The following is a 16,108-nucleotide window of genomic DNA, read 5'->3' as shown; positions in this document are numbered from 1 at the left end:
CCTCCCAGCCCTTCAGGGTCTAGGTCTCTGGGTCTTCGGAGACTTCCAAACCGGGCCCTTACCCCGTCTATCAAGGCCATCCTAGCTAACCAGATTTCACTGTTACTCCTGCAGACTCCCTGTCCATGCAATCGGATTAAACACTCATTAAGCTTTATATATTTTCAACTGGTGGCTAAAATAATTGAGGTAGAGGTAGTTTAAAGGGACCAGGGAGATGAATAGTTTCGAGATCATACTAACAAAACAGGCTGGTCAGCCAGGAAAGGACCCTGTGGGGACAGAGCCCCAGAGAGCAGTTTCCAGGTTCTCGGCCTCATGTGGAAAGGTGCTGGCTCGGGTAGTAGATGGCCGTCAGCTGTGGCTGGTTGGCCGTCAGCTGTAACCAGTGAGCCACTGGACACTAATATAACTGCCGTGGCTACGCTAGCAGAGAATGGGGGCTAGCAAGAAGATGGTGGCTGGTAAGCGCGGATTGCAGTTAGGACAGAGGGTTGCGGATCGTATGGCTCCTACTTCCTGTGTCTCCAACCCAGCCACCAGCGAGAATATAGTGGTATGACTCCCCTACCTCTGGCTCCGTGGGTGTTCTCTTTTGGCCTCACCACATCCTGCGTTCTTATGTGGGGTGCGGGAGCAGAGACTCCGAGGGCCACCGTGCGCGACAAATGGTGCAGCGAGCAGGGTCTCCTGCACGACAGATCCCGTGGTGGTTCACTGAGCTTGGGAGGGGGACCCAACCAACAGCACTGGGCGTCGCACCCAGCACAGGACATAGGTGCTCACGTGGGCAGGAATGCCAGCCCGTTGGCCCCGCCCCTGCCACTTCCTTCTCACTGTCAGCTGCACCTGAGTTGCTGTGGGGTCCCACACCTGCCGGTGATGCTAAGGATCCTAAGGTACCCTCACTAGGTTTGCTGAAGAGGACTGCACACCCCCCAGTGCCCACACAACAGGGCAGCAGCTAGGGGCTTAGAAGAAGTCATTTCCACCTCTTGGCAGACTCCACGCCTCGCTCCACCCCATCAGAGCCTTCTCAGACCCGGCTCCCTGCCCAGTTCACACTGTGAACTTAGGGTACCTGGAGAATGGCCATGTTCATAAGGCTGCAGGACCAGCTATGTAATTTGTGGGGCCCGGTACAAAATGAAGAATTTAAGGAAGGCAATACAGAGCATTAAACCAAGCACAGGGCCCCTCTGAGTGAGCAGCAGCCTGTTGACAGCCCTGACTAGCTGTTGGGGCAGTGAGGGGCACGCTCTTGCTCTCAGCAACTTGATTCCAGATGCAATTACATGACTGGGTCTGCAAATGTACGTTCCTCCCACCCCCTGCACCGTAGACCTGGCTGCAACCAAGGCAGACTGCGCTAATTAAATTGCATTTTCATTTACACGCTTGGAGCTAGACTTCAAAGATTTAAAATGCAAATGTGTGCAAAATAGCTTTGGCCACCAGTCCCTCCCCCAGCAATGCCGTGGGTGAAGGACAGCAGGCCTCCGGCCCCACCGCACGCATCCGGTCCATGCAGCGGCTGTGTGCCTGTGCACTGCTCCCAGCCGGCACCACTGTCCTCAGCAGGGAAAGGTGGACACAGGCCAGTTGCCACTCCCACTGTCAACTCAGACTCTGTACCAGTGCCTCCGGTCTTCATTGGAGCTATCAGCGAGTGACAAGCCTCAGAGTGACACTTGACTTCCCACAAGTGAAGGATTCATAGCCTGTTCTTATGTGTCAGAAGTAACGCTGGATTTGGCTCCAGTCATTTTAAAGGCACTGACCCTTTGCTGAAGCTTCCAGGACCCTGACAGGACTGGAGGGCACGCGCCTGTGAGCCTTGAGTGTCTGGCAGTGAGGCGGAGGCTGTTAGCCCGTGGGCAGTACTTCTCAGACGTTCGGTACATTCAAGTCACTGGAAGCGGATTGCTGGGCCCGCCCCGGAGTCTCTGATGCAGGAGGTCGGGGTGAAGCATGAGAATCTGCGCCACCGAGACGCCCCAGGTGGTACTGATGCTGCTGGCCCAAGGGCCACACTGTGCGGACACTGTCACAGAAGGTGTGCCCAGTCCCCACACCACACAGACCACAAGACTCCTGAATGACTAACCACCTGCATGTTTAACCATCTCCCCGGGTAGAAAATAACGAGCCTGAGAAACCACAGGAAATTGGAACAGGGAGTTGTAAAGAGACACTGCCATTAGGGAACAAAAGTAATTTGTAGTGAAGTCTTCTGATCCTGCCTGTGTTTCTGACTTGGGAAGGGAGTTTTTAAGACAATGGCAGGCTGTGGTGGGAGAATCAGGTGTTACGGGGAGGCACAGACCAGGCTGGCCTCCTCGAGCCCCACTGTGGGGCAAACACGTCTACACTGGGCCTGAGGGGCAGGTGTGCTCAGGAACCAGATGCCAGTGAGGCTTCTCCCTACACATCAGCTACTCACAGCTATCTGTGCAGGCGTCTTCTGACATCTCCATCCTTCTACTTCCCCACATCTTGGTCAGAACAGACACACTTTCCCATTCCTGGACGGGAAATTCAACGTGGGTGCTTCCATAGGTGTCAAGACAAAACTTCTCCCTCCCTCCCAAGGGTAAAACACTCAGACTAAAATGAAAGAGGCAGTTCACCTCCTCCAAGAAATCTGACCAGATCACTCCAATGACACTATGATTTCTTTGGTTTCCAAAACTCATGGAAGGTAAAAACCATTCATTCAGCAAACATATATTAGCGTCTTCTAGGAGCCAGGCCTGAGCTGCAGATACAGCGATGCACAAAGACAACCCGTCTTCCTTCATGACACTGGCCATCTCATTCCTCTTCCTAGGTTTGCTGCTCTCCCCTGGCCCCAACTCATATAGCACCTCAAATGTTCCTTTAAAAACTCCCTAAGCCCTCCCCAGATCCTTGACACTGTCCCTCTGGGCCACCCCAAGCAAGAGAAGAGAGTATTTTAAATAAGTAAAACTCAAAGGAGGGTGGATGGCACTACAGATACGAAAACCTGTAGGCAAAGCAGATCTACTCCAAGGCCTCAGGACCTCTCATACCTGCATGTGTAAGCACACATGTACACACACACACACACACACACACACACACACACACAGCTTACATGACCACCTCCCCACCTAAAAAAGTCCTACTTCCTCTTTTCTTCGGGGACAAAGCTCCTCCACCCTCCAAGGGTGCCCAGACCAGGCAGCTGCCACACACGTTCCCCACCGCTCCTGGTTTTGCAGTTGCAGATAAGAGCAAAAACACAGCCCTCTGGGGGGCAGCCGGATGGTACTTGGTTAGAGTGTGAGCTCTGAACAACAGGGTTGCCGATTCGATTCCCACATGGGCTGGTGAGCTGCACCCTCCACAGCTAGATTGAAGACAAGGAGCTGCTGCTGAGCTGCCGGAGGGGCGGCCGGATGGCTCAGTTGGTTAGAGCGCGAGCTCTCAACAAGGTTGCGGGTTCAATTCCCACATGGGATGGTGGGCTGTGCCCCTTGCAACTAAAGATTGAAAGCGGTAACTGGACTTGGAGCTGAGCTGCGCCCTCCACAACTAGATTGAAGGACAACGACTTGGAGCTGAACTGGAGCTGATGGGCCCTGGAGAAACACACGTTTCCCCAATATTCTCCAATAAAACAAAACAAAAAACAAAACACAGCCCTCTGCCCTCTGCTAGCTGGCTGGAGACCCTCAACACAGCCCTATGCTGGCCAGAGACCCTCACTCTTAGCCTGACTCCAGGGTCTGTGCTGAGGGACATTTAAACCCAGTTACAACTTGGGAGTAGGACTTGGGACTAGGAGGAAGGAGAAGAAGAAGGAGAGCCCATTGACTCCAGTAAGAAATAAAGCATACCTAAAAAGAAATAGTGTTTTACTCATACACACAAATACGCACTCTGAACCCGACCCTGGGACTTGGTAAAACAATTCAAATCTTAGACCCATCTGTCTTCCAGAATCCTTCTGGCCTGGGTTTCCTGAAGAGTGTGGCCCTAGGAACACCCAGCGCCCCATCAGCCCCACCTAAGGGGTCCCAGAGTCAACATTACAGCTGCTCCTGGTTCAGAGATGCAGAGGAAGCCGATCTTCAGGAAAGAGCCTCAGTCCAACTTGGGGATGGAGGGGACTGGCTGTGTCTTCAAGCCTCTGCCCCATCTGCACGGCTGGGATCCTCTCTTCTGCTTTGGAGGCTGAGGGAGGTGAGAGGCTCTGCAGACTGGTCCTCCATCTCTAGAGTCCTGGGGATTCAGCTCACAGTCTGGGCTCAGGGGGGCCCGAGGCAGGGGTGCAGTTAGCAATCCTGTTCTCAGGGGTGCAAACTGGGGTGGCCGGTGGATGGGTTCTGCGTCTATACCCCAGTTTGCTCTTTAATCCAGTTCCGAAATACAGGGAGCCTCGTGTACACGCCTGGCTTGTCCCTCTGCGCACAGCCGTCCCCCCAGCTCACCACGCCAGCCTGGAAGATCCGCCCATCTGCCTCCACACTGGACAGGGGGCCCCCGGAATCACCCTGAGGAAAGAAAGACAAGGCCTGAGTGCCCCCGCCCAGCTCCCCAGGCTGAGCCCAGCCCAGGCTCTCCTGCCGGCACTCACCTGGCAGGCATCCACGCCCCCGCTCAGGTAGCCCACGCACATCATGCGTGCGGTGATCTGCTGTGGCATCAGCTTCTCACACGTTGTCTGGTTGATGACGCGGATCTCGCCCTTCTGCAATATCAGCACCACGTTGCCTGGGGAGAGGGCAGGACAGGCTGACTGAGCACGCGGGCTTCTGAGGGGGCCGTGCCACACGGGCAACAGTGCCATCCATGACGTTCCCACAGGAGTAACTGTACTAGTAAAACTCTGGAGACAACCCAAAGGCCTGTGGCTGACAAATGGCTATGTAACTGACGACACATTTACTCAACGGGATATTACGCAGCCATCTAGAGTTCACTGGGTGGCAGGCTGGAAATGTGACAGGTGATATAAGATCAAATATACACCGTGGGAATAGCATATGAGAAATAAGAAACAGAAAGACTAAAAGAAAGTACCACAAAAATGTCCACAGTAGTTTTGTGAAGGCAGTAGAGCAGGGGTGTCCAACTGCGGCCCGTAATCCATTGTAATTGGCCCGCAGCAAATTTCAAAAATAGATTTAGTTTACTTAAATAAACCAGGTGAGGCAATACGTACTTCACCTCGAGTGAGTGGCCCGGCTATGTGTGTATTTTACTGCATATGGCCCTTGGTGAAAAATGTTGAAAAAAGTTTGGATACCCCTGCATAGAGCCTTAAGTCAGGTTACTTTTCTTTTTCCTCTCTATAATCTACAAATTTTTAGCAGTCTGCTACGTTAATACCGTGTTTCACTGAAAATAAGACCTAGCTGGACAATCAGCTCTAATGCGTCTTTTGGAGCAAAAATTAATATATCATATTACATTATATTACATTATATTACATTACATTACATTACATTATATTATAAGACCCGGTCTTATTTTACTTATAGTAAAATAAGACCGGGTCTTATAATATAATATAATTTAATATAATATAATATAGTATAATACCAGTCTTATATTAACTTTTGCTCTAAAAGACGCATTATACCTGATTGTCCGGTTAGGTCTTATTTTCAGGGTAACACGGTATTAGAACTGAGTTTTTTCAACATAACATTTACCAACTAACGGCCTTCAGATGGACGGAGAAGGAGAGAAGAGGCCAGGTTCCCACCACCGCTCCTGACCCAGGCACAGCTCCACAGTACTCTCTACATCAGTGTTTCCACAGCAACGTTCTTACATTCACTAAGTACCATTTGGGAAGGTGATTTTATCTTCACTGCACAGGGGAAGAAACAGAGTTTAAGCAACTCTGGGCCTAGGTCGCTCAGTTAAGTAGCAGGGCCAGGCCTTCCATGCAGAGCCCGGCCTCCAAATGTCCCGCTTTCATTAGAAGCCTCCATTTTACTCCTGGACAGCCTCATCCTGCCCAGGCGTGGGTGGTGGGACAGCCTAGCTCACCTCCCTCGTGGGTGTGGCCCCAGCCGGTGACCCAGATGGCCTTGCCGGGCGGGAAGGAGTGTGAGGTGTCTGGCAGGCAGATGGGCCGCACAGTGCTGCTGTACTCCACCGGCTCCTCCAGTTCCAGCAGTGCGATGTCGTAGTCGTAGGTGAAGTCGTTGAAGTTAGGGTGGCTGATGATGCGCTTGAGCTTGCACTCTTGCACCCCGGGGGCACTGCGCTTGCTCTGGTTGTGCAGACCCAGAAAGGCTGTCCACATGGTGTGGTCGGAGTACCTGCAGAGGGAGCCAGAGAGCCGCCGGAGATGAGCGCGCCACGGGACAAACCGTCGGACAGCCGCATAGTTCGGCCTCCATCCTCAACTGGAAACTACTGGATGCCTCCTGACACCGCACTCACCACCCCCATTCCGTCTTTGTTTCCTTCTTTTAATTCATTTTCATCCGATTATCCAAAAATACCTTATTATAGCTTATTAATCTGATCTTTCACAGAAGGAACAACACACAACTCACTCAAAATATTTTTCTAACAGTGATACATATTCTAAGCACCACATGAGTTGAAAAATAGATTGAAGTTGATATACTACGTTTGTTGTTGGCAGCGGAATCAGTTGATTTCAGGTCTAGAGTAGGTAAAGCATAAAATGAACCTGGAACGTTTGTTTTACAAGTCAGTGAGTGCTCAAAACAGTGACGGAACAAGTAGGACAAGGTGCTCACTGGCCAAAGTCAAGATCATCTGAACTTCAAAATAAACAATTGGATTACATTTCTACACATGCTGTATAATAGAAAAGGGAGAAGGGGAAATCCATGAGTCTATCCTGAGTCTAAAACATAATTTAAAAAAAATTTATAAGGGAGCAAGGAAAGCTATTCTTTACAGAAAAACACCAGCTAATAAATACAAAAGAAATTATTCAATAAGAAGTCACATTTTGCACCTACCACAGCAATAACCAATACATGCAAGAATCACTGAGGAATGCTAAAACCACTGGGTAAAAGATTGTTGGAGAGTAAGATATTCACACTGATTCAATGGATCATCCAAGATTACTTAACTCATAACCAAGGGAGGGAAGTATCTTTATAATGAAGAAACCCATGGACACCACCTTAACCAAGTAACTAATCTATAATTTTCTCCCAGTCATTCCCATTAATGAGATATCATGGCTTTCTGAGAAGGACACAGTATCACCTAGGTAGTGTTTCCTACCAAAAAAAAAAAAAAATTGTAGCCTAACTCTAATCAAGAAAAAACAATCAGGGGGGTGGGAGATGAGGGTAAGGGGGATCAAATATATGGTGATGGAAGGAGAACTGACTCTGGGTGGTGAACACACAATGGGATTTATAGATGATGTATTACAGAATTGTACACCTGAAATCTATGTAAATTTACTAACAATTGTCACCCCAATAAATTTAATTTAAAAAAAAAGGAAGAAGAAAAAAAGCATGGTATAAGACCACTAGATATTAAAAAGTGATAAAAGCTATAGCAATAGCTATCACTAAATGATGGGATGAATAAAAATATAAGCCAACAGATGGTTATTTATATCAAATAAATAAAAACAACTCACCCTTTCCTTCATTGTACCCACATAAATTTCTGATAAATATTCAGGTTGAATATTTAAGGTTAAAATGAAAAAAAAGAAAAAAGAAAAAACAATCAGAAAAATCCAAATTGAGAGATAGTCTGCAAAATAACTGACCTGGACTTTTCAAAAAGGTAATAGACCAAAAATATAAGGCTTGAAGAAAGTGTTTTAGATTTAAAAGAAACTAAGGGAACCTAATTACTAAATACAAAGCATAACCCTAGACTGGATCCTTGATTTAAGGGGATAAAAACTTATAAAGGACAATATTGGGAGAATTGGAGGACATGAAATATGGGGCGTACGCTAGCTAACAGTACCATATCAGCACTGTCATTTCTGGACATATTGTGGTTACATGGGAGAATTTCCTTGTTCGTAGGAGATGCAGATTTATGTACATAAGGAAGAATGTCATGATGGCTGCACCTAACTCAGAAACAATTCAGAAAAATATATGTGAACATCTTTGGAAGCACAGCTTAGAAGGATTTGTGTGACCAAGCCTACTGAGAAGTTGTGTCCAACAGCTGAAGGAATTTGAGGGGAAGATTTTAGTGTCTGTCACCAAAGAGGGGTTGGACATTCCAGAAGATGCAGAAGAGAAAAAGCCGTTTCAAAAGCTCTGAGAAACCCCGAAAGACATCTTGGAGAAAAAAGCCAAAAGGGTGGTCGTGCAAAATTAATTGACCAATGCTGCAATGCCACAAGCACAAGTGGCTGGACAGAAAACATGGAAAGAATCATGTAGGCCCAAGCCCTAAGAGACAACTCAACAATGGGTTACATGGCAGCAAAGAAACACCCGGCAATAAACCCTAATCATTCCATCACCAAGACTTTAACATAAAAGGAAGAGGCCGACAAGTAGGACAAGTCTGTGAAGCAAGGATGTGGTCATCGTGCTCCACGAAACTGCGCTCCTGTCTTCCAGCTTCAGTCTGGCATATCCCAGACATACGCTAACAGGATGATCAAACCTGGTCTTAGCACTGATGAAGATGATCCGATGGCTGATGGTCGCAAGGCTGCTGTACCTGAGATGCATGCCATCCCTCAAAGGAGATGATGATACGTCGTGCAGGGAAATAGACTAAACTCTGCCTGAAGAATTCCTTATTTGATATTTTTTCTTCATTGCCTCTGATAATATATTTTCAAGGATTTTTTTCCTTTATTTTTGTTAACATTTAAAAAATCTGTATGGCCTAACAATAACTACTTAAGGAGAAGATATCTTTCTACTTCTAAGTGTGATACTTGGGGCACTGAAGCTGAGCTTGTTTTTTTCTAGTTATTCTTTCCTAGTTTCACACTGGCTTATTTTAACAGATCGAGGTAATGTTTTTTCTAAGATGTATGTAACCTAATGTTAACTTTGTGGTCTGACGTGTTTTGCTAGCAAGCAGATTCCTTAGTGAACCAAATCTTTTGTTACTGAGGTGTTCTGAGATACCTTGATGCTCAAAAGAAAAATATTTGTTAAGACCAAATATGTGGGTGTATACACATATATGTGTGAGGAGAGAAAAATAAAACAAATGTGGTAAAATTAAACAATTAGTGAATGTAAGATAAAGGGTATGAAGGCGTTTGTTGTAATTTTTCTTTTCTATCACTGTATTTGCAACTTGTAGGTTTGAATTTTTTTCAAAATAAAAAACTGGAAAATATATCTTTAAAATAGAAAATTGTATATGATAGAGAAAAGCATGAAGACCCGCTTCATTTTCTCTAACCTCTCAGGGAAGTCAAGAGGCTACGGAAGCAGCCTCACCTCAGACGTGCACTTCAGACTCACATACCAGTATCTGTCGCCCCACCCCTAACCAGCTGCCTTCTGCTGACCCTGCATCCACCCTTTCCTCTCCATTCTTACACCCCCTCCCTATAGTGTCTCACACCCACACTGAAGCGCCAGCTTCCACACCAGGTCTTTTTGCCTCTGGTCTCTCTTCATTCTAATCTGTTGCTGCCGGATAGCAACTTCCTCAAAACTGCTGTTGTGAGAACCTCTTTGTCTTATTCAACAACCTAAAATGATTCAATACCTACCCGTCAGATCAGCCTCTCCTTCCCATCCAGGCATTCAATACCACCGTTAACGGTGCCTTACCCTTTCTAATTTTTTCTCACAATCATCCCCATACTCTACCATATGGGTAGTCACCCATCCATCTGTTCATTTATTCAGTAATTATTGGGCCTCTCTGATGTTCCAGGAACGGTATTATACCCAGTCTTCACATTCACAGTATCCTTGGGGAGAGAACCAGGAAACCCACCCACGGGAGCACAGTGCGAAAAGCATCCTTCAGAGGCTTGGGGAGATACCCTGAAAGAACATGGGGTGGGATGCGTGAGTCAGGAGAGGAAACAGGTCATGAACCAGGCCTTGAAAATCTAATATAAGTTGGTCACAGCCTACAGGTGGAGGAGAAAGTAGCATATTCAAAGAGAGCAATGGGGATGTTTAGGAAGCCCCCCGAAGTTGAACATATGGACGGTGTGAGGCCAGGATAGGAGACTGAGGTTGGAGAGATGGGCAGCGGCCAGGTGATGCGGCCATGTTGGTCAAGCTAAGGCGTTTCTACGTTATCCTGCAAGCCACGCACACATGTAAGTAGGGGGTCGACAGGATCAAGTTAGTTCTTTGGATAGACCACACTGGCATTGGGGAGTACAGACCAGAGTGCGGAGAAGAAAGCAAGGAGATCAGGTGGAGGGTGCTGCAGCCCCCTCGGCCAGGGGGAGCCAAGATAGTAGCAGTGCGAGTAGGAAAGAGTAGGATGCTTCCAGGATATCTAGGAGGCAAGGACTGGAGGCTGAAAGGATGGGATGGGATGGGGGAGGGAGGGGAGGCACATCAACCCCCCTGCTGCATGCTCCCCTGACCCCATCACCGAACGTGGACATCCCTTTTTCAGCCCTGTGCTGGTGCTGAGCCCTGTGCCCTAAGGCTCTCCACCCCTCGCCCTCAGCTGGACCCTGATCACCCAGCCCCTTTCACTGAGTCTTCCCTATTTACCCCACCACAATGGTCTTTTCTCTAAAGCCCATGGTACCCGGTTTAAGACAGTCTTTGACTATACAAGCAAACTTAGTCTCTGATTGTTTAAGGTACACACTTACCAGTAACTGAGAAACCAGCTGGGAAGGTGTGGCCACCTAGATCCCCTCAGCATTGGAAATAGTTAACATTGGAACACAGCTGACCACCCATGAAGCACTTGTCTAAATGCTCACATGTTGTCATTTTATCTCCCAAACTGTTCTTCAAGATACAGCCACCCATTTTAAGATGAGAACTCAGGCACAGAGAGGTTAAGTAACTTTCCCAAGATCACACAGCTAGTAAGTCATGGGCCACAGTCTAAACCCAGGCAACCTATGCTCTTAACCACAACATGATACCACCTCTTGGTAACACCTTGTGAGTACTTGTTGACTCAGAAATGTGTCCAAAGTCACTGCACTCTAGGTTCTTAAACACTTCACAACTGCCTGCTTCTGCTAACAACACTCCCTTTGTCTGGAAGGACTGAGTTACCTTGTCCAGTGACAAATACCCTCACATTTAGACACTCAGATCAGATGTTCCTGCTGATAACGGCATTCCTCACAGCCGCCCTTCCCAGCGCTCAGGCAGAATTCTAAACTCCACACATCGGCTCTAGGTAACGTGTCCACAGTTCTGGCCTAGCACTTACTGTGCACATGCATGTCCATGTATGTGCACACGTGTGTGTATGCACATGTGCACGCATAACGGATCTCGTCCCTCTACCCTGGGAAGTCTGTGAAGTGCAGGGACCAAGTCTTACTCATTTTATCTCCACAGTGCTGATAATAACAGTGGCTACTGAAGGAATTAATGGACAAAAAGTAAGACTGATGATCAACAGAAGATGAAGGAAAGGGAAATGAGACATGAGACGATGATGAGAGGGAAAAGGAAAAGGTACAGGAGGCCGTGGCAGATTCACTGGGGAGGACACAGACATGGTGTCCTAGCTCTCCCCGTGGGGCTGCCGTGACGATGAGCAGGCCGAGTGCCCAGGTCTTGGTTTCTAAACACCATTCCCACTAAGACGGCTCCTTGGAGAAACGGCTCATTCTAGGTCTGGGCCAGGGAACACACAAGAGAAGTCTGGAGCCCCTAGAAGTGCCAGAAAGCAAGAAAGTGACTCAAATAAGCAAAAGAATGGGGCCATGTCAAAGGGGCACAACACAGGAGCCAAGCTCAGTGAGCTCCCAAGAGCCACATCTGGGACAATTTGAGCAGCAAAGTTAGTAACATGGCATCAGATTACAACCTGAAATATAAATACACACTGTTGGAGCCTGTGGAGTATAAATAGATGGCTAAGGGGAGCGAAGGGACAAATCTTTTTTACAGAAGAATTCCAAATCAGCCGATATTCAAAGAATACCAGGTAGAAAGGGAGAAAACAGGTACTTCCTATGGGAGAAGCTGGCAAACAGTATCTTAACCAAATGACAAAGCTTAACTCTACCAGCAACGTCATGTTGACATCATTTACCTGCTGATATGATGTGATATTCTTCCAAACCTCATAACCCCAGTCTCATCATGAGAACATCAGACAAACCTAGATGGGCCATTCTACAGAATACCTGGCCTCCAGGCTGTCAAAGTCATGAAAAACAAACAAAGACAGAAACTGTCACAGGCCAGAGGAGCCTGGGGAGACAGGAGAACAGAACGCAAAGTAGTAACCGGGAGGGCTCCTGGAGCAGAAAGGACATCAGTGTAAAAACTAGGGCAAGGCCAGCGGGGCCTGGAGGTGTGTTAACCGTAACAGACCAGCGGGAGCTTCTAGTGTTAACAGACATCCCCCATTGACAGCAAGGGGAAGCAGGTGAGGGGTATATGGGAATTCTGTACTATCTTTGCAACTTATCTACATTCCAAAATAAAGTTTATTTTAAAACATTCTTAAGTAGCCTCTCATCACCCCAAAAAGAAAGAAAATCATTTGTCAGTGGAGCTGACAAAATGAGAAGAGAAAGGACAGTCAGGTTTCACGGGGCTGCCCTTCCACAGTCCAGCAAGGCCTCACTCCTCGCACTGACCTTGCTCCCTCCAGACCTGCGGTGTCTCCTCCACCACCCATGCCCATGTGCCCATCTGACCATGCCCCACATCTGCTCCTGAGGCCTGTGCTGCTGTAGGCCGTCTCTCCTGAAAGTGCATGACGGTTCTCCTCTCGTCCCTGTAAAAGGGTGTCATGGCAGCCGGGGGGGCCCTCATGCTGCTGCCTATGGCAGGAGAGCATGTGCCCAGCAGGAAGTCCCCAAAGGTGGGAATCCCTTGGAAGGTCTGCTCCAGGAGCAAGCTGTCCCCTTAGACTTCCACCCACAGCCAATGGCCCAAGAGCCTGAGTAGACTGGAGCTAAGACACGAAGAGCCGAGCCCTGGCTCAGGCCACCTGTTCGGGCTAACTCTCTGCTCACCCCTTCCTAAGATGCCAGAAGAACCCTTCCTTAGTGACCTTCCCTGTGCCAGGCACAGGGCTCAGTATTTCGGGTGCGCTGCCATATTTAATTCTCACAGCTCTAAGGATAAGAACTCGCAGTGTCACCCTTACCACCGAAGAACCTGAGGCCTAGGAAGTGTGAATAACTTGCCCAAGGCCACCTGGCAAGCCAGAGCTGCAGTGACTGCGAGGCTGGTCTGAACTCATCCCGAGGCGTCCCTCTGGCGTAGGGACTAACCACTCAGACTGTGGAATCCACACACCTGGGTTCCAGTCTGGCTCTGCCACTTAATAGCTGGGCATCCTCGAGCAAATGTCTTTACCTCTCTGAATCTCTGTTTCTGTAAAACGGGGACATAACCAGACCTGCCTAACTGGGTTGTTAGGAAAGGCACTTAGATGGTACTTGACTGAGAGGGAGATGCTCATTTTTATTATTACTGCGAGTGAGCCCGTCCTGGGTGTCTGCAGCCCCTCCAGTCCTGGCCCTGCCCCAGTGCCAGCCCACCTGGGCGTGACTCCCAGACACAGGGCTTTCCAAGCCCAGAATACACAGAGGAGCGCTTCCCAGGAGGCCCCCCTACTTCCTGCCCAGTGGCCCACCTGAATCCTCTGTCGTTGACGAAGCAGTGAGCCGCAGACACCATCCAGTTGTGAGAGATAAGCGAAGCCCCGCACAGGTGGCCCTGGCCCAGCGCATGAAGGCTCACCTGCCAGGGCCATTCACCCTCTTCTGCCTCCTTGCCCCCAACAACCCGAGACTGCCTGCTGAAGGACCGCAGCCCGCAGTCTGCGAGGGGCAGATAACCCAAAGAAAAGACAGTGAGTCAAAGTGGGGCGCCAGCCCAAAGAGCCCCCATGGGGATAGGCATAGCACCACCAGAGCAGTTGTGGCATGAGGGACCCCTCCAGTAGTAACTGCAAGCCTCCCTGCTTCCACTGGGCCCCTCTCCCCACTCCCAAGTTCAAAACCTCCATATGCTCCCCTACTGCCTCCTGCACAAATGCATTCGAAGGGCCTCCAGACAGCTGTTGGTTTGTTTAGATTTTCTATGGGTGTCATTTGCCTAGATTTCCTTGTCAAATACTGAAGGACACAGCTCTCAGAGAGAACAGCGGATGGGTGACATAAAGTCACAGAATAGCTGCAGCTATGCTCAAATTTAATCTGAGACCAGTGCTTCTGAAACACACAGGAGGTTACAAATTAAAGTATGGGGTGGGTGTGGGCAAAACCCTGCCAAGTGCTCCAGCAAGCTGTGTGCTCTCTCCTCCAGGCAGGATGGGAAGCCTGGGCTTGCCACGCGCCTGTGGCTGGGTCTATGGAGCAGGGGCCAGCCCGGCAGCCCTGCCATGAAGGCACTGACGCTGGCTGCTCGTGGCCTTGCCTCCAGGACAATGGGGCAGTGTCTTAGTACCAACCAGCAAAGTCATCCTTTCCTCCAGGCAGACACACCCTCTCACCAGGGCAGAACTGGGTGAGTGAGGCACCGGTGTGATTTCTGCCTCTGTATGTGCCTGCACAGTGAACAACCGCATATGGCACCCCTGCTCACCACAGTCCTTCTCATCCGAGCCGTCGCTACAGTCCTTCTTCCCATCACACTCAGGGTTGCCCTTGCTCACACAGAGCCCATTGTTGCAGCGATAGGTGTGTTTGGTGCAGGGGACGGTGCTCACTGCTCAGGGAGGACATGGGGAGAAAATCAGTTCCTCTGTGGCACCCAACCAGAAGCCTGATGAGCCACCCATCTTATGCCCCTCACTCAGGCCTGTCCACCCATGTACACCAGTGCCCACTGTCCTTCCAGCCCTGCCAACGGTTCTCCACCTTCTGGAAGATTCTCTTCCTATGGACACCTTTTATCATAACACTTCACATGAGGTGGTTTGTGTTCATTAAACTTTGGACATGCGGCATGTGAGTGTGCTCATGGCTCCTCTCTTGGGTACAGGGGGGAAGAGTCCCTTGAAGGACAGGGGGCTGGGCTAGGCCTCACCGCTGTCACATGTGGCCTCATCAGACCCGTCCCCGCAGTTGTCTTTCCCGTCACATTGCTGGCTCTTCAGGATGCACTTCCCATTGCCACACTTGATGGTCTCAGCCGGACAATCTGAGAAGCACAAAGCACTCAGCCGGGGCTCGAAGCCTCAGCTGAGAGCTGGCTGCAGCACCCAGGCCATGCCCCCAGAGCACTCACTGCACTCCAGCTCATCACTGTTGTCGCCGCAGTCGTTCACGTTGTCACAGACCCAGAAGAGGGGCTTGCACAACTTGTTCTTGCACGTGAACTGGTAGGTGGCATTGCATTCTGGATGGGGCAAGAGCAGCCGTCAGCTGGCGAGGCTCAGGGGGGTTGGGGTGTAAGCCCCCCAGGCTCACTCATCACTCAGCTTCCCCGGGAAGCTGCCTGAGGACAGAGTCCCATCTGGAGAGCGGGTCCAGGGGCCCTGTGTCACTGGCTATAGAAGCTGACCTCAGCACAGACGCTCCACTGTCTGCTCCACAGGAGCCATGGCTAGAGGGGAGGGGGCTAGATGTCCACACAGGGGATGGGCAGAACCTCCCCGCCACCTGGGGCCTTCCTGCCACGGGGGTCAGCTGGCAGGCACCAGGGCACAGCAAGGACAGGGAGGACGGCCCAGCCCGCAGCCCCACTCACTGCAGTTGAGCTCATCGCTGTAGTCGGCACAGTCAGCCCAGCCATCGCAGCGCAGCTCGTTCCGGATACAGCGCCCCGTGTTACACATGAACTTCCCAGGGCACGCTGCAGGGGACAGGGCAGGTCTGAAGTATGCGGCCACCACCCCTGCCTCCCACAGCTGGCTCCCCAACTCACCCTCCTCCCTCACAGCCAACCACACAGCAACACTGAGGCCCAAAGAAAAACTCTCGCCAGTCCTCAACAGAGACAGGGCAGGCACCCCAGGGCAGGGCGCTCCCAGGCCCATCAAGCTGTTG

General features: G+C 49.8%; 1 protein-coding gene across 1 annotated transcript in view; it reads right to left on the bottom strand.

Annotated features, from left to right (window-relative positions):
* Positions 1–1,380: 1,380 nt before the first annotated feature.
* Positions 1,381–16,108, bottom strand: part of ST14 (ST14 transmembrane serine protease matriptase) — a 41,999-nt gene continuing 27,271 nt past the window's right edge. The window contains exons 12-19 of the mRNA XM_081037719.1: positions 15,810–15,914; positions 15,348–15,458; positions 15,147–15,260; positions 14,703–14,825; positions 13,750–13,936; positions 6,028–6,302; positions 4,604–4,740; positions 1,381–4,520 (exon numbers count right to left, since the gene is read on the bottom strand). Of these exons, the coding sequence (XP_080893845.1) occupies positions 4,359–4,520; positions 4,604–4,740; positions 6,028–6,302; positions 13,750–13,936; positions 14,703–14,825; positions 15,147–15,260; positions 15,348–15,458; positions 15,810–15,914 (1,214 nt within the window). The 3' untranslated portion in view covers positions 1,381–4,358. The remainder of the gene's footprint in view (positions 4,521–4,603; positions 4,741–6,027; positions 6,303–13,749; positions 13,937–14,702; positions 14,826–15,146; positions 15,261–15,347; positions 15,459–15,809; positions 15,915–16,108) is intronic.

The sequence above is a fragment of the Rhinolophus hipposideros genome, assembly GCF_964194185.1.
Source record: "Rhinolophus hipposideros genome assembly, chromosome: 24".
NCBI lineage: Eukaryota > Metazoa > Chordata > Mammalia > Chiroptera > Rhinolophidae > Rhinolophus > Rhinolophus hipposideros.
Note: the sequence above shows the minus strand (reverse complement) of the source record. Positions and strands in the feature narration are given on the sequence as shown.